Raw genomic sequence first — 16,117 nt, 5'->3', positions numbered from 1 at the left:
GTGCAGGAAAAATATTTTCAGATGCATCTCTCAAAAAAAAAAGAAATTTATTTCCATCAAGACATTTTTCTCCAAATTTCAAAAACTTTATTATCATGAATAATTAAGAAAATGAGGAAAAACTGAAAACAGACATCAAGAAAAAACAAACAAACTCAGAGGTAACACATGCTGCTTGTGACACTCTGTAAGATTTCAGGTACAACACACAGGGATTCAGGCTCTGGTGACAGGACTTCCCCCCACTCACCAAAGCTGCACGTGGGATGAACTGCACACACTCAGACCCTCATCTATCAGCAATAACCAACAATTCTATAAAGTTGCAGTACTTGTGGAAAAAGGGATTTTTCTTCTTGCATGGAAATAGGGAACATGATGCTATTTGCCAACAGCAGGCATATTTCAGAGTTCTTTGGGCAGTTCTGCTCCCCATTCCCTCACCGGGGATCCTTACTCTCTGCAAGAGGGGTAAAGAGGTGCCATTGCATCGTGTGATGCAGGCAAAAATTACTGTTATCAGGCCCTTGTCCCAGTTTTAGAGCCTCTGCGAAGCGTGGAAATCCAGGAAGATGCAGGTATCGCATCCCCTGTTTTTCCTGGATAACCAGTCCAAAGAAAGGACTGGGCACAGAGGCAGCAAAGGCTGAGGGTACCCTCTCACACACAACAAACAGCACTTTTATACTTGGTAGGGTCCTTTTCCCCCTTGACTATGGAGAAGGAAATGTGGATGGGGCCACACAAGCCAGCACAGCGACATCGGGTTATGTTCTACCAGCTGCTGTTGCCGAGGCCACCGCACAGCAGAAGTGCATCCAGGCCAGATGTCGCTGCTGTGAGGCTCGGGGTTGGTGCTCGGGGACTGATCTGCCCTGGTTGGCACCACTGCCTGCCCAGGGCTCTGCCCGTGCTCTCCAGCTGGTTCGGCAACTCCTGTTGGGGCCAGGCTGCTAACTGCCCCCGAGCTGTCCTGCTGAAAGCTAGCTTGTGTTTTTCTACATAACAGGGCAGCAGCAAAAGCAAGACTACAGTGTAGACATACCACATGTCTCTCAGACCCCAAGTGCAACTTTATTTAGACAGACAAAAAAATATAAATAGGTAAATTAAAAAAAAAAACGAATTTTCTGGGTGATTTTGGAGAGAGCTGCCTCGAGGGTCCGTATTTTTTCACACGCACTCAACTAGGAGACCTTCATTTTGCCTTTTTCAGGAGCTGCTTCGTCGATGAGTGGCTGCTCATCTCCATTCACGGACAGGATCCTCTTTTCTGGTGGCTGCTCCTCAGGCTGGCGGGCAATCAGCAGACGGCAGGTAAGCAAGATCCCAAAGACCAGGGCATGGGCGTAACGCTTGAGAGGATCCCCCACAAGCTGGTGGAAAAAGAGCACAGCCAGCACAAGGAGGAGTAGGAGAAAGTTGGCCACGTCTTTGGGGCGACCAGGCACCAGTGTCATGACAATGCCACATGCCACTTCTAGGGCACCGATGCTCTTGCGGAGAAGGATGGAGCTGACTCCCATCTTCTTCAGCATGGGGAGGGCCCGCACGTAGCTTTTGTATGCTCGTTTCTGAAATCAAGCGGCAAGAGCGTGAACACCGTAAGGTGAGAAAGTAAAGGCAAAGGTGACTTCTATTGAAATAGATCGATGTGCAATATGACCATTTCAGTCATCACAGACCCCTCTGGCACAATATCCAGTCTGTATCCCTAAAGCTCCTGTTGGAGGGGATTAATACCATCAGCCTGCAATTCCCCCTTTATAAGCTGTTGTCTCCTCGCTGGAAAAGTTCTGCAACCTAGCACCCATCTTTGGAGCTAGGAGCAGGCCACGTGTACCTTCGCCAACAACTGAAGTTATTGGAATTACAATGCAGACCCGTGTTGTTAGATGAAAGTACCTCTCTCTAAGAGTAACTTGTACTTTATAATTAAATAATACACCTAGTCCCTGCAAAGCCAAGGCATAGCAAGTTAAACCAGAAGTCTCTTCCTACCTCAAAGCAACTTAAAATATCCCATTGTTATGGGTAGTATGACATTCGCATGGGACTATCCATCAAAGCTGAGATTCACCAACCCTGTCCTGTGCTAACATACCTTTATGATCCTTTCTTTCCTCAGATTAAAGCAAGCTGACATTTGACATCCTTTGCTCCCTGGTTTACGCGGGATTAAGAAGCAGTATAAATTGCACAACTCGGCCTCCTTACACAGCTGCCTCATTGTTTCAGGGAAGAAACAGCCTCTGTCCTTACACACATTCAAGTTCTTGCATTTGAACATTGGTTGCTCATGGGATCATTGGTTTTTTGTTTTGTTTTCTTTTTCAATCAAGTATTTCCTTTATATTTTAATATAGTTATTGGAGACACTGAAACTATATCCACTTACACTTGAGTATATGATCCCTGCAGATATTCTTGCCGTTGTGTTCTCCGCTTTCTAATCAGGGAGAGGGAAATGGAAGCCAAATCTCAGGTACAGAGTTGTTCAGCTCTCACAGACACTGATCACATTGTAGATTTCCTTCCATGTGATTTTGGAAACCTGCACTACAGACACACAGAACTTCCCCACTTCTTTGTAAATTTTGCTGCTTCCTTCTAAGAGGAGCTAACACTTCACATGCAGTTAAAAATATACAGCATTGTCACCTTTGCTGCTAAATAATTGAAGTTGTCATGACACACTCTAAGTGTATGCATTGTAAGGATGCATTTTAAACTTTCAGTGAATAAAACCTCTCCTCAGAGCAGAGTATTTTTAAACAGTTGTGAAAAATACAGCTTTATAAAGAAATGTACAATCAGCATGTCCTAGAGTACTCTGGTATTTTAATAGACAAACTAGTGTGTCTGGTTTTTGTTGAATGAAAAACTGCGAGTTCAGTGCTGTGGGTAGATGACAGAGGTTCTGTATCTGATCAAGGCAAGAAGCCATGCTTATTGATTGGCAAGATCAGGTTTTCACTGTCTCCATTACATGACAGACTACCCTGGTATGCAGCACAGCAAAAGCATAAAGCCTAATGAGCCATGAACATGGTACAATATGCGCTATTAAGAATGATGATGCTGTGTAATATCCAAGTACCTTTGCTTTCTCTTTGTGAAAACAAAGATCATTCCTACCTGTAGGCCTGATACTTGGTAAAGCATAAAGAGACAGAGAAGCAAAATATTTTACAGAACAAGGATTTTGCAATGCTTCTGAAGTCTCGGTGCTTTTTCCTGTCCCTTATGTAGCAGAAGCTTAAAAGCTTTGTTTTCTGGGCATTTTGACTCAGTCTCTAGCTCCTGAGTTACTTCTTGGTGATTTTTCTTGGTGAGATCCCTGTGCTGGGCTGCAGATGAGGCACTGTGATTCAGATGTTATTTGAGAGCTAAGGAAAGGCAGCTGGGCAGTTGGAGGAAAGGGAGAGAATAGAATGTGCTGGAAACTTCCAGCACTATTTTTTTTAGGGGCATAAAAATTATACCAATGCTTTTCAGCCACTGCAATAAATATGGTGGGGGTTGGGGGGGATGGCAGGAGAATAAACAAACATAGACAGGGAAGCAAAACATGGCAGCAAGTGCCCTGCCTGCAGCTCCCAGCCGGTAAAGCTCTGCAGCAGGGCTGGCCCTGGCCAGGGAGAAGCACTAACTGGCTGAGCAGCTGGGAAACGCAAAACGACTTTTTGTTCCTCTCCTCGCCCCTTTCCCATTAGGCAAGAGGAGGAGAGGCTCATTTCCCATGCTAAAGAGAATAATAAGATGACTATTAATAATGTTTTCTTCTGCTAGCTAAGAATCTTAGAGCGTTTCACGGTCATTAATTAATCCCTGCACAAGTCTGGTGAGGTGGGGACAGCCAGTGACATTATCCTTGCTTTGAAGCACAGAATTCTGAGGGTGATCATCTGGCTGCCAAAGCAGGCACCTGCTTTTCCTACCCCCAGTTCAGAGGGTAGTTATTCTCCCAGGGACCAGCTGTACCTGCCTGCTACGTGGCTGGCACTTCAACAGACTTGGCTTTTCAGAGTCCCTTGTGTCCCCATCTTTTTTGCATACATCGCCATGCTGTGCTACCCCATCCTCCTCCCCTCTCCCCATCCTTTTGCACAGGAGGTTTCTCCGGGGATAAGGCTCAGACGGAACCAGGATATCCTCGGTATTATGTATCATTTGTTTCTTTCTGCATCAAATAAGGAGGCAGACAAGCTTCTTCCCTCTCACTCCCATCGCTCAGGGCTCCGGAGCAGTCACCCTCCGTGCATCCCCCCACAAACACGGATTCTGCCGCAAGGTTGAGGAGAGAGACCCCGAATGCACCTCCCTCCGTGCTGCCGCTGCCATACTCACCATCTCGTTGTAGGCATCTCTGCTGAGCCGAGGGGTCAGTTTGATAGTCCCCATAAAGACAAAGAAAAGCCCCAGGGCCACTGAGAGGGCGACGATGGTGATAGTCCTGGGAGATGCCATGAAGCCGCCAGGAACCGGGCCTAAGAGCCGGTCCTAGCGAGGCTTTGTAGCTCCGGCTGCCAGGCTGGTTGGGAAGTAGTCAGTCACCATTGAAGGAGAGGGATAAAGCTGCAGAGGCTGCGGGGTGACAGCGGGAGAGGGATGCGGCCGCCTCCGCTCAGCCACCGCCGGGTCCTAGTGCCCGGCAGCTCCGGCACCTGCCGAGGCACAGGCGGTCCTGCCGCTCCGCCCGTGCAGTCACCCTCCTCTTCCCCGCACGGGCTGTAAATCACCCACAAAAAGATTAAACTGAGCCGGTTCTAGGGGTGCGGGGTGGCAGCCAGACACATAGAATTGCTCACTAGTGGAAAAACAAGAAGCTGAGATGCTGGAGTGAGTTCAGAGAAGGGCAACGAAGCTGGTGAAGGGTCTGGAGCACAGGTCTGATGAGGAGCTGCTGAGGGGCCTGGTGGGGGGTGGTTCAGCCTGGAGAAAAGGAGGCTGAGGGGAGACCACTCAATACAGCTACCTGAAATGGAGGTTTTAACAAGGGGGGGGGGCGGTTTCTTTTCCCAGGTAATAAGTGAGATGAGAGGAAATGAGAGGAAATGGCCTCAGGTTGCACCAGGGAAGGTTCATATTGGACATTAGGGAAAATTTCTTCATGAAAAGGGTTGTCAGGCATTGGAACAAACTGCCCAGGGAAGTGGTGGAGCCACTGTCCCTAAAGGTGTTCAAAAGGCATTTAGACGAGGTTCTTAGGGACATGGTTCAGTGCTAGAGTTAGGTTATGGTTGGACTTAATGATCTTAAAGGGTCTCTTCCAACTAAAATGATTCTATGATTCTATATTAGCAGAGGGCATGGGAGTAACCTGCTATTGAGGGAGAGTGGTCAGAGGTCTCTTGTACATAGGCTGCTTTCAGTTTCAGATGCTTTGACACTAATACCCAGCAAACAACATCTTGCTTATTATATTTGCCCCAGAAAAGTAAAAAAGATGTCTTGCCCCTGTGGCTTTCCTGGAACCTGATGCCCAAAAGGGACAGTGAGGCCACTGTGCAACCCTCCTCCATTGCAGATAAAACCTGTCCTGTATGTTCAGCTCTCCAGAGACTAGTAGAATGGTTTCCTGATCCTCTGTTATTTTCTGATTTAAAATCCTATCTCTTCCCTTCTAATTTGCAACAAATTTCCTTTTGGCAAAAGCATAGCCTGGCTAAACAGAAATCCATTCAGATTTCACAGCAAGAAGCCATGGTATAATTACACAAACCAGAACTGCTAGAAAACTGCATCCCTCACTATAACCTGAAAACATGAAGCTGTAAGAGTGTGCAAAAATCTTACACTCGTGGGATAGTACCAGTACCATCAGGGTGAGGGTATTTTCCAGGCTGCTTTAACCAGCAGCCAAAGAAAAGGTTTGTAGGGGAGTGAAGGGTGGTGAAATGCTACGGAGAACCTTTGCAGCCCAGAAATCCAAGTGTTTCCTTACACAACAGCATCATTAGGCAACCCTAAGTAAGATCAAAAGCAAAATTATTTATTTTTATACAAATTTCAATAAAATAAAATCCTAACTCTATCAACTCCAGTCTTCAGGACAGCAGGATATGGTTTCCCAAGCTCTCAGAGCTGGTGTACTTGCTTGTCAGCGGGTAAACAGCAGCACCAGCTCGCAATGAACAGTATGAGGAAACATGTCAAAAGGTATAACCAACGTGGGGGTAAATGGCTCTCCTGAGAGCTTCTTCTGTGGGTTAGGTGGGCAGCACAGCCTGTGGAAAGCAAAGAGAGCATCCTTTGGACCAGCAGCAGAAGCCTTCCCACCATTATCAGTAGCACAGTAACACAGAGGATACACTAAGGCAGTATCAGGTGTTTGGCCAATATCCCTCAGAGTCTGCAGCTGGCACTGAGATCTGGAACCATCACTACTGAATCCCAAAACAGCTCTGAAAACCCCATGGACAAGCTGAAGAGTCAGTGGCAGGTTTAAAGCTTCATTTCTCACAAGCCATGCCTGCTGAAAGACACTTAATATCCTTAGGAAATAATCCTCAGTTCTGCAGTACCTTCCTTGGTTACCTGCAGACAGATTTATCACCTTTAAATGGGCCTGCCCCAGATAAATAGCTATATGATTAACACTGAACAGGTGACTAATCCCCTTGGCTTTTCTTTATTAGCTCAGGGCCAGCTTTCCTACAGTGAACCCAGTGGACTCCGTATCCCACCTCCAGACGTGCCGTTTTGTTGAGAAGGGATGCACAATGCCATTGTAGCATCCTTGCATTATTTGCTCTTCCTTACTGATGCACTAAAGTATCCTGCTGGAACATAAAACTCAAAAAATACCCGTTACCTTAAGCACAGTATCACAGTATGTTTGGGATTGGAAGGGACCTCAAAAGATCATCTAGTCCAATCTTGTGCAACTTGCAGGTAAACCCAAAGTAAGCAAGAACTTAAACCACTTCTGACCACACACTGACTCGTCCTGGATCGCACCTGCAGAACTCACCCAGTGAAATTCAGTCACAACAAAAACCTTCCTAAGCCAAGGTTAGATATTTACATCCTTCCCTGGACATAACAGGGTCTGTCACTAAGATCAGCGGAAAGGAAGAGAGGAAGGTGCTCACTCAAGAAAGTTCCTCATGGCTTCACCCTCTGGCTTGCAGGAGATGTAGAGCAGCCTTCGGATGGACTTGCAGTTTCGGATGGCTCGCACGACTCTGTAATCTGCAAAAACAGACACCGTGCTTCCCCACTGACCCACCACCACCATACACTCTCCAGAAGGAATTCTTGCACAGCAAGCATCACAGAACTGCACTGAACTGTCTAAAATACAGGGAAAAAATAATATACACATTTTGCCATGTCCTGTGTCAGATGCAGGCTCTTAGAAGGCCAAGGACATGACCCATGCTGCTAACAGCTCAGGCAATTTGGCAGGGTAGAGCAGTGTGAGAAATCTCTCTGCTTCCCAGGGGGATGAAGGATGAGAGAAATATTTTTATGTAATTAAGCAGAGGCACATAAAATCTTCCACACACACTTGTGAGACATCTGGGTACCAGGACCAGTCTGGGACTTCGCAGTACACACTGGAGTAAGCACAGTGGAGATCACTAAGGCATTTAGAGGGCTGGAGCATGGCATGCACAGGGAGAATGTGAGGTCTGTGGTTACTCAGCCTGGGGAAGAGAAGGTGAGCAGGGATCCATTTTCTATCTTCAGGGGCCTCAGAGGGATTACAGAGAAGATGGAGCTAGAATCTTCTCAGAGGGGCAGGAGAAGAGGATGAGAGGCAACAGATGCACTGCAGCAAGGGGAAATTCTGATTAAATATACTAGGGAAAAACATTTTCAGAAGAGGATATCCACCCTTGGACATATTCAAACCTCAGTTGGCCTTTATAGCCCTGTGCAATGCTATAAAACTCTGAAGTTGGCCTTGCTTTAATTGGGAGACCTCCAGAGGGTCCTTCTCTCCTAAATAATTCTGTGAGCCTATGAAAGATGGAAAAAAGATTAGAGCTGTCTGCTTTAAGCAGAAAGCATGATAAGGGCACTGAAAACAGCAGACTCTATGGGATTTTAGCTGCTGTCAGCAACAAGGTACGAAACTAGTGACAAAGCAAGCAGAGGGTTTGGAGCCAGTATAACAGGTCTCAGAGAACTTGTTCAAAATTCTCTGTTTTCAAGATGAAAATAAATAGTATATTCTCTCACGGAGCCCAGCCCGAGATGGGTTCACCACAGCAACAAGGGGTTGGGGACCCTCCCACGATGACAGGAGTTGTGGTAACACGGCTTCTGCTTTTCCTCCGTGAAACTCACAGTTGGAAATTCCTGTGAAGCAAAAAGCAACCACATGGACTGAGCAGTGCCAGTCTCCCCAGACATTAGCGTATAACATGAAGTACTGCCCTTTGCTGCCTAGAGGTAACCTGTTAGGATCCCTCTGCTCACTTCCGCTCTTCTGCTCCCACTTTTTCAGCACTTAGTTTGAAGCTTTCTGCCACAGCAAGTTTGAACTCACCGTTGAATGCTGCATTCCACCTGGCATCCTCAATTGCCTTTGCCACCACCTCAATACCGATAACCTTGGACACTCGGTGAGCCAGAGAGAGACCAATTGTGCCTGGAAACAAGGGATACAAAAATACTCCACACATCCATGCTGAAGAAACAAGCCTTTAGATAGAGGGGATCATTTTGGGGACACAAAGCACTGGCCCTGGGAGCCAGGTTCACACAGCCACTGCTCACCTGTTCCACAGCAGATGTCAAGGAGGACGGTGTCCCCACCAGCCTGGCTCAGCTCCCCGACTGCCTGGTACAGAACTTCTGCTCCACCCGTGTTTACTTGGAAAAAGGCATCTGGAGAGATGCGAAACTTCAGGCCGAGCACTTCTTCAAAGATGTGCGGTTCTCCGTGAAGGAGCTGGAAAGGGGACTGCTCATGGGAGCAGCGTGTCATGGTGCTAGCGGAGCACACAAAAAACAGCTCTTAGAAGGCTGCAGAGAGGCAGCTGACATCCTTTTCCATTCCTGGGTGCTCATGGGCAGGGAAGGATGGTTTTTCCCCCACCAACTTTTATTTCATGTGAGCCTTTCAACGGGATCAAGGAATTTTTATTCTTTTTAAGGGATCTGTAATTTGCACAGCCTAGAATTCATTAAAAGGATCAAAATGACTTTGCAGAAGGCAGCAGTCCCAGGGTCTATTCCCCATTTTCGCTGCTAATGTGATTTACTGTCTTGGGAAAGACACTGTAGGTTGCTTTAGTTTCCCAGGCTCATAACTCCCATGAAGTAGAGCCATAGTGTATTCAAGTACTTCAGGTCTGGAGAAACAAAAGATGTGGCCATCTTAAAACCATGTCTGCAAGAGGCATCCAAACATCTGTCATTCTCTTCAAGCACTCCCTGAACGGGTAGAATTTGGATTTGATCAAAGATGGGGGGGAAAAGGAGCTGGCTTGGTTTCCACTCTTTCCCTCCATTAGGACATATACCTCTCTTGGAAATAAAGTGAAGTCAAGGCACAGACTCTTCCAGGTCCACAGGTGAAGAACTCCTTAAGCAATGCTTTCTGCATAGCCAGTGCCTCCTGTCAAGAGTGAGAAAGGAAAACCTGGCTGTTTGGGTAATCTGATGAAACACCTCAGCCAGACACCTGGTGTGCCTCTTGCCAGGGGCCCTGTCCCCCACATACTCACCTGGCCCAGCTCCTGGGGGTGGAAGGTGACGATAGCCATGGTGTGGCCACGGCTGGTGGTGCGCACCACGAGCTCCCGCCAGTGTCCGCCTTCGTGGAAGAGGATGCAGGAGTCCAGGGGGGAGCGACGGATGAAGTCCTCATAGCACTGAGCAGAGGGGAAACGGCACTTGTAGGACAGTGGAGACAACTGCCCTGGTCTCGGCATAACTCTGTGCACCCCAAATGAGTGGTACTTCCACCAGCACCAGCTGCTTTTTCTGTTTGATTTCAATACACTGAGTGAAAGCTCTTTCCAAGTTCTTAGAAGACAAGACATTTTAATAATGTCAATTTGTGATTCTTATGTATTTCAACAGATTGGCAGGAATTCATTGTCACTTGATTAAATTCATTTATTAGGACAGTTTAGAGGGCTGCAACATTAATATGCAAGTTTAAAAAAATATTTATCCATCCACCAGAGCCAGGTCTGAAACTTTTCGGAACATTGAAAATGGACTTGAAAACCCAGCATAACTAAAATTACAATATTCTCCCAAATAAGAGTTAGAGCAGTCCCTCCATCCTCTATTCCACAGTATAAGGACAGACATGACCTATTTATTTACCTGGGCTACTTGTTTATGTTTTGAGGGTATGTTCTCTACGTGGTTGGCTTTCACACAGACAATATTTCTTGCTGGAGAGAGACAGACAGATATTTACTTGTATTGTTTCAGGGCACGTAAACCTCTGTAGGAACTGACATGATAAACTTTCCCCTGAATTCTCCCTTTGTACAAAAAAACAAAACAAAACGAAACAAAGAAATGGTATCTAAGTGCCCTACTAAATCCTGTGATACTCTGGGTACCCACAGCCTGTAGGATCTGCCAGAATTCCCTTTGCCAGTGACAGCTGTCACTAACTGCCATGAAGAGGTTGGAGCTCCAAGACATTAAAAAATGTCCTCTAGCAACTCCCGAAGGAGCCTCTGCACTGTTCTTAAACTAAGGGAGCCAGAGCAGAGCAAACTGGTTTTCTAACTGGAGAATAATGGTGTGGACTTCCAGCAGCAAAGCAATTGAGGTTGCCTGGAAGACAGCATTCCCACATCAGTTTAAATGCTCAAGTTTGCTGTCAGAGGTCAAATGCATCCACGGAATTATTTTTTTCAATGAGAAAAGTACACAGTGACCACCCCAGCGCCTCTTGCTATGGATGTTGAGAGCAAAACCTAGTACTGACGGCGTGAACAAGTTCACAATTGAGCAGCTTGCAAGCAGCATGCAGCTCATATTAGTTGCACAAAACCAAGCTGCCTCATGCATCCCAAGGACTCCAACCTCACTCTGCTGCCTATGGACATGTGCAGCCCTACATGCTCTCCCTGCTCAGCACAGGCTCCTGGAGCATGCCAAAAACATGCAAATAACATAATTAAGAATAACTAAGCTAAATCCTGGAGGGGCTGCTACCACAGCTGTCATCCTTACTGCTGTATTTAGCTAACTAGAGAAGCTGGTGTTTTTTAAGAAGCTAATGAACTGAGGTTTTAAAACTGCGCCCTGGACTCGGCGGTGTTTCTGTTGGCAGTCCTCAGGATTCAGGCTTCTGACTCGGGCCAGGCTGTCACAACAGAGCCTTGCCCCAGCCCAGCTCACGCCAGCAGTTTCTACCCAGCTCCTTGTCCTGCACTGACCTCTGCCAGTTCCCACATACAACCCCACGGTTTTGGGGTTCCCATCTGGTCCTCGGTTCACAGAGAAAGTAGATTTGTTTCGGTAGCCAGTAATGACAGGCTGAGGGAAAAAAAAAAAAGGAAAAATAAAGCCTTGGATTAAAAGTAATGGGAAAAGCCAAACCCAGCCTGGTTGTTCTGGTGGCAACACAGGAAGATACAGAAGAACATGCAAAACGCAGGAACAGAACTTGTGTGTGAGACCCCCAGGACTTTCCCTTGGGAAGAAGAAATGGCTCTCTGTGGCAGAATGGTAACAGGCTTATCAGGGAAGGCTTGGGGACAAAAAAGGGCTCCTGAACACTGGGCTTGTCTCACTCTGCAGCAGTCACAGGCTGCAAAGCAGAAGCTAGCGAGGACTGCCACAGCTAGCAATCCCCACCAGGAGACTCTTCAAGAGTTGAGTGAGAGATTGTTAGTGGCTCAGAGGAGACAGCGTTCCCATGGGATACTCACTGAAGGGACTACAGGCTGGAGAGGACAGCAGAGTCCGTCAGGTTGCTGTACATCTACACCCAGCTCCTTAAGACGAGATGCCAGTGTCTGCAAAATCTTCCTCTGGCTTTCATATTTCACCTGCAGAAGAGTCCTAAGCCAGAAACACTCTCATACAACCACACGATGGTGGGCAGCAATTCATCACCCACCTCTGGGAAGGCCAACAAGAGGAAATACTGCAAGTGGGATACAGACCCAGAAGAACCCTGCATTTCTCATCACTGCAGCCACTTGGAGCAATGGGAAGAGAGAGGAATCCTGTGTCTGTGGTCCCCAAGTGCTGGCCTGGAGTGCCTGGTCCAACCTGAAGCCCCAGTGAACCAGGTGACCCACACTGGACATGATCAGGACTGGGCAAGAGCCCATCCTCTGTGCTGCTGGTGATCACACCCACCACCTGCAGGGAACCCCCCAGTTCTATCCTTCACAATAACTGAAGAATTAAAGCAGCAGCAAATAGGGTCTGAAGAGTTTACAGCATTAAGTGACTAAGATGATAGGGGCTATTGCTCAAGGGGAATACGAGGGACAGCGGGGGCAATTTGACACATCTTACCTGCAGCTGCTCTTGATAGGGAAGTCTCCATAGTGGAGTCACCGCATTTGCTAACCTGGAAAGCACAACATCATGGTAACAGCCAGAGCTACTCACCTTCTGATACTTATGGCATAACATCCCTGCCAGCTGCTTCCTGGGCAGGACCGTTCTGGTAGAAGTTCTGCAGCAGGGCTGGCTGTGAACATACAAACTCCCTTTTCATGGCACCCTCCTGGTGCAGAATACTTGCGGCTGGAAGAGGGACCCAGGAACCACAATTACCAGCTCTCCAGAGGACAGCCTGAGCCTTTGGCAGAAGATTGAGCAGTGATGCCCAGGTGTCCTGGGTAACACAGTTGTCCTTCTGATCCCCCTTTAGAGGACAGGAACAGCATTTCGCCTGCACAGGGACCCACAGAGGCCCTGCCAAGCCCTGAGTGAGATCTGAGTCCAGGCTGGTAAAACCAGGGAAATGAGTATTCAAATGTGACTGGGGTCAGAGGAGAAAAAAACCACCAAGTGCTGGTAGAGAAGGGGGGAGGGTAGCCGGAAGAGATCATGTTGTAGCTTCAGCTGTACTCTGTTGCTTTCTGCCAGTGAATCAGAGGCTTTGGCCATCCCTTGCTGCTCTGAAGACAGCCCGAGTCCCATCTCCCCAGAGTCTTCCCCTAAAACAACAAGATGCTGCTCTCATCACTCGATGCATCCATTCTACATCATCTCCCTGCTCACATTTCCAGCCACTACTACCTCTTTTTTTGCTAACGCTGTACAAGATTTAACCCACCACAGTGAAACACAGTTTGTGGGGAACTAGAGGCTGCCCACTCTTACTGACCCGGGCACCCATGCAGTGGCAGTTTAGAAATAAACCTCGGAACTTACTATAACTGTATCTGAGGCAGGGTGCGCAAGAACAAAACATATAAAAGCTGATTTAAAAAAAAAAAATTAAAAAGAGCAAGGGGTGAGATGGATATGATCCAAACTATCGTAACTATCCATCAACTACCGACTCATTGAACCCATGAAGAATCTCACCCCGTAGCTGGATAAGCTCCTGTTATTGCTTGCTGGGATTTTTGGAGATGCTTCCAAAGCACCCAGCACCAACTACTTTCAGGCACAGAACTGCAATCAAATGGACTATTACTTTTACTTGCCAGTATGGCAACTGCTCTGCTCCCAATCCTTTCCCCTTAGACCTTTTCATTTGTCTTTTCCATTATTCCTGTCCCCAGGCTGAGCTCCAGAGAAGCCAGCTGAGCCCTGGCTCTTCTATTCCCACTAGCGAGAGCTGTGTGGAGATGAAACCCCGACCCGCTGCTCTAACCACTACAGGTGCCCAGTGCTTTGGAAGAGTGCTTGGTCAGTTTGGAAGAGCCATACCTCTCCTCCCAGGATGAACCTGGCAGGCTGCAGCCCTTCCTGGGCTTTTTCTTCTCCTTCTGCTTGGCTGCTGTCTTCTCTGTCAGCAGGCTGTGGTCCCGACCAGGCAGACTCCTCAGGAGAGCACTCAGAGGGCGAAGGTGCCGGCACGGTAGCCTCAATGCCCAGGACAGAGCCATGGTAGGAATGAGAGGGGCTGCACCCCTGCAAGCAGCACAGCAAGCCCACCATCCGCCACCACGGCAGCTACACACCTGGAGGTGGGCCGAGAAAAACACCATATTCGTGGCCAGCTGCGCTCCAGAAAGTAAAACACTTACTTAACCAAACACCACCGAACACGGCGGGTCTGACCCAGCGGGTGCATTTTCGCGTTGCCGAGAGCTGCCCGATAGTGTCTGCAGCGAACCGAGAGCCCCGGACGGGTGCTGCGGGCAGGCAGCCCCAAGCGGCACCAAGTTCGCACCGCCCGCTGCCTGCCCCGCGTGTCCCGGGCCCGCCGGAGCCCCCACCGCTTCGCTCACGAACACCTCGCTCCTCCCTGTCCCTGCCCCTCGCCGACCCGGGCGTTCGCCCCCCGGCGCCGGGACGCGGTGCGCTGAGCTCCGCTTCCGCCGCCCTGCGCGGTGCTTACGGCTCAGCAGCCCCCGGGCCGGAGAGTTCCCCGCCGGGTTGCCAAGCGCCCGAGCCTGCTGCCGGGGGGCCGGGGCCAGCCACCCCCACGGGCATTTCTCGGTAGCGAGTCCCGCCGCGCCCCCGGGGCCCGTCCTCACCTCTCGGCGCAGTGCCCGGCACCCTGCGCTTCCCGGCTCCGGCAATGGGCCCGACCCGCTCCCCTCGCTGTGCTCGGCACACGCCAGCCCCGGTGCGGCGCGGGGCCGCCGCTCTTTGCGCATGCACAGCGGAACGGTGTCCCGGGAGCGCCTCTCCGCGGGAATCTCTGGACGGGGGGCGGACAGGGTATGAACCCACCCTACGGAACAGGGCAAGGGGGCTCCTGTTTATCCCCACCCGCGGCGGCAGCATCCATGAATGTCACTGCAACCAAATAGTCTCTGCCCAGTTAGGCACCTGAAACAAAGAGGGTAGCGGCGGATGCAATCAGGCTTCCATCCGTTCTGTCCCAGGATTTAAGCGTCCTGAAGAATCCTGCATGACAGCGGTCCTGTAGCTCCCGGGATTGCAGGAGAAGGAAACTGCCCCGAGACAGTGTTTAGTTTGGGGCCCCTGTCACGGAGGGACCACAAAGTTAGTTTTAGGCGGACAACAAGGTCCAAACCAGGCTTTTATTCAGTCCAGGAAAGTCCGGGAATACAAACAATTAGAAACGGGGTTTATAAAATCAGTTAATACTCCGATAACATAAAATACAGATTCGGATATCAACATGAGAAAATTATTGCGATACAGCAAAGAAGAATAATGGAGATCCACAGTGTGCATACACGTGGCTCACGAAAAACAACGCCAGAGACGTCCCTGACTCCAGGAAAATACATGTGCTTATATTTAAGCATGGAATACACTCACTGGTCTAGTGAGGAAAACACCCGCCCAAGTGGCGAGGAATTATTTAATACACTCGTTTATCTGGCGAGAAAATATCTAAGTTATCACTCACCCACACGCGAAGATGAGGCAGTCTCATTTTTCTTTCGGGAGGTTACCTCAGACGGCGTCCCAGTCCCGAGAGGGCTCTCGGCGGCAGCATTTGGCCCGTGCTCCGGGAGGACCACACACAAAAGAGTAGCCTCGGCAGGCCCCCGTTTTATAGTCTTGTCAGATCTGGCTGTGGGCAGTCTAGAAGCTTCGTGGCTTCTCTGCACCCCCCTACTGTGGCTATGTGCACCTGTGCACCCCCCTACTGTGGCTGGTGCATCCCCTCCTCTCTCCTAATGACTCTGGCCTGGGTCTCACAACTTGCCCAATTGCAGGAGAGGGAGGAGGTGTTGGGGAAGAGAAGGGGTGTGCACACATGCAGCTGCCACATCAGTTGTCAGCAGAGGGAGAGGTGGGGGGAGAGTGTACTGCCACAGCCCCTCATCAGAAGGATGCTGAGGAACGAGAGAGAGTGCAGAGAAGGCAACAAAGCTGGTGAGGGGCCTGGAGCACAAGTACGATAAGGAGTGGTTGAGGGAACTGGGGCTGTTCAGCCTGGAGAACAGGAGGCTGGGGGGAGACCTGATCACTGTCTGCAACTGCCTGAAAGGAGGTTGTAGCATGGAGGGGGTTGGTCTCTTCTTCCAAGTAGCAAGTGATAGGACAAGAGGAAATGGCTTCAAGT

At 49.0% G+C, this 16,117-nt stretch overlaps 2 protein-coding genes across 4 annotated transcripts; both read right to left on the bottom strand.

Annotated features, from left to right (window-relative positions):
- Window positions 1-28: 28 nt before the first annotated feature.
- On the bottom strand, window positions 29-4,713 carry TMEM35A (transmembrane protein 35A). The gene is made up of 2 exons (XM_005500444.4): window positions 4,351-4,713; window positions 29-1,574 (listed from the first exon to the last, which is right to left on the bottom strand). Exons 1-2 carry the CDS (start codon window positions 4,468-4,470, stop codon window positions 1,188-1,190), a joined length of 507 nt encoding a protein of 168 aa, XP_005500501.1. The 5' UTR covers window positions 4,471-4,713; the 3' UTR covers window positions 29-1,187.
- Window positions 4,714-5,974: 1,261 nt separating this feature from the next.
- On the bottom strand, window positions 5,975-14,769 carry TRMT2B (tRNA methyltransferase 2 homolog B). Of its 3 annotated transcripts, XM_065077764.1 has the most exons (13): window positions 14,607-14,769; window positions 13,834-14,087; window positions 12,463-12,517; window positions 11,865-11,984; window positions 11,370-11,469; window positions 10,297-10,367; window positions 9,687-9,833; window positions 9,483-9,577; window positions 8,734-8,948; window positions 8,504-8,605; window positions 8,194-8,313; window positions 7,098-7,197; window positions 5,975-6,230 (listed from the first exon to the last, which is right to left on the bottom strand). In XM_065077764.1, exons 1-13 carry the CDS (start codon window positions 14,727-14,729, stop codon window positions 6,104-6,106), a joined length of 1,629 nt encoding a protein of 542 aa, XP_064933836.1. In that variant the 5' UTR covers window positions 14,730-14,769; the 3' UTR covers window positions 5,975-6,103. The 3 variants fall into 3 exon arrangements, with proteins under 3 accessions (XP_064933836.1, XP_064933837.1, XP_064933838.1); XM_065077765.1 differs by lacking the exon at window positions 8,194-8,313 and having other exon boundaries at window positions 14,607-14,760; XM_065077766.1 differs by lacking the exons at window positions 10,297-10,367; window positions 11,370-11,469 and having other exon boundaries at window positions 14,607-14,760.
- Between the last annotated feature and the right edge of the window lie 1,348 nt (window positions 14,770-16,117).

Source organism: Columba livia, chromosome 12 (genome assembly GCF_036013475.1).
Source record: "Columba livia isolate bColLiv1 breed racing homer chromosome 12, bColLiv1.pat.W.v2, whole genome shotgun sequence".
Classification (NCBI taxonomy): Eukaryota; Metazoa; Chordata; class Aves; order Columbiformes; family Columbidae; genus Columba; species Columba livia.
The sequence above is the reverse complement of the archived record's forward strand: the minus strand, read 5'-3'. Positions and strand labels throughout refer to the sequence as shown.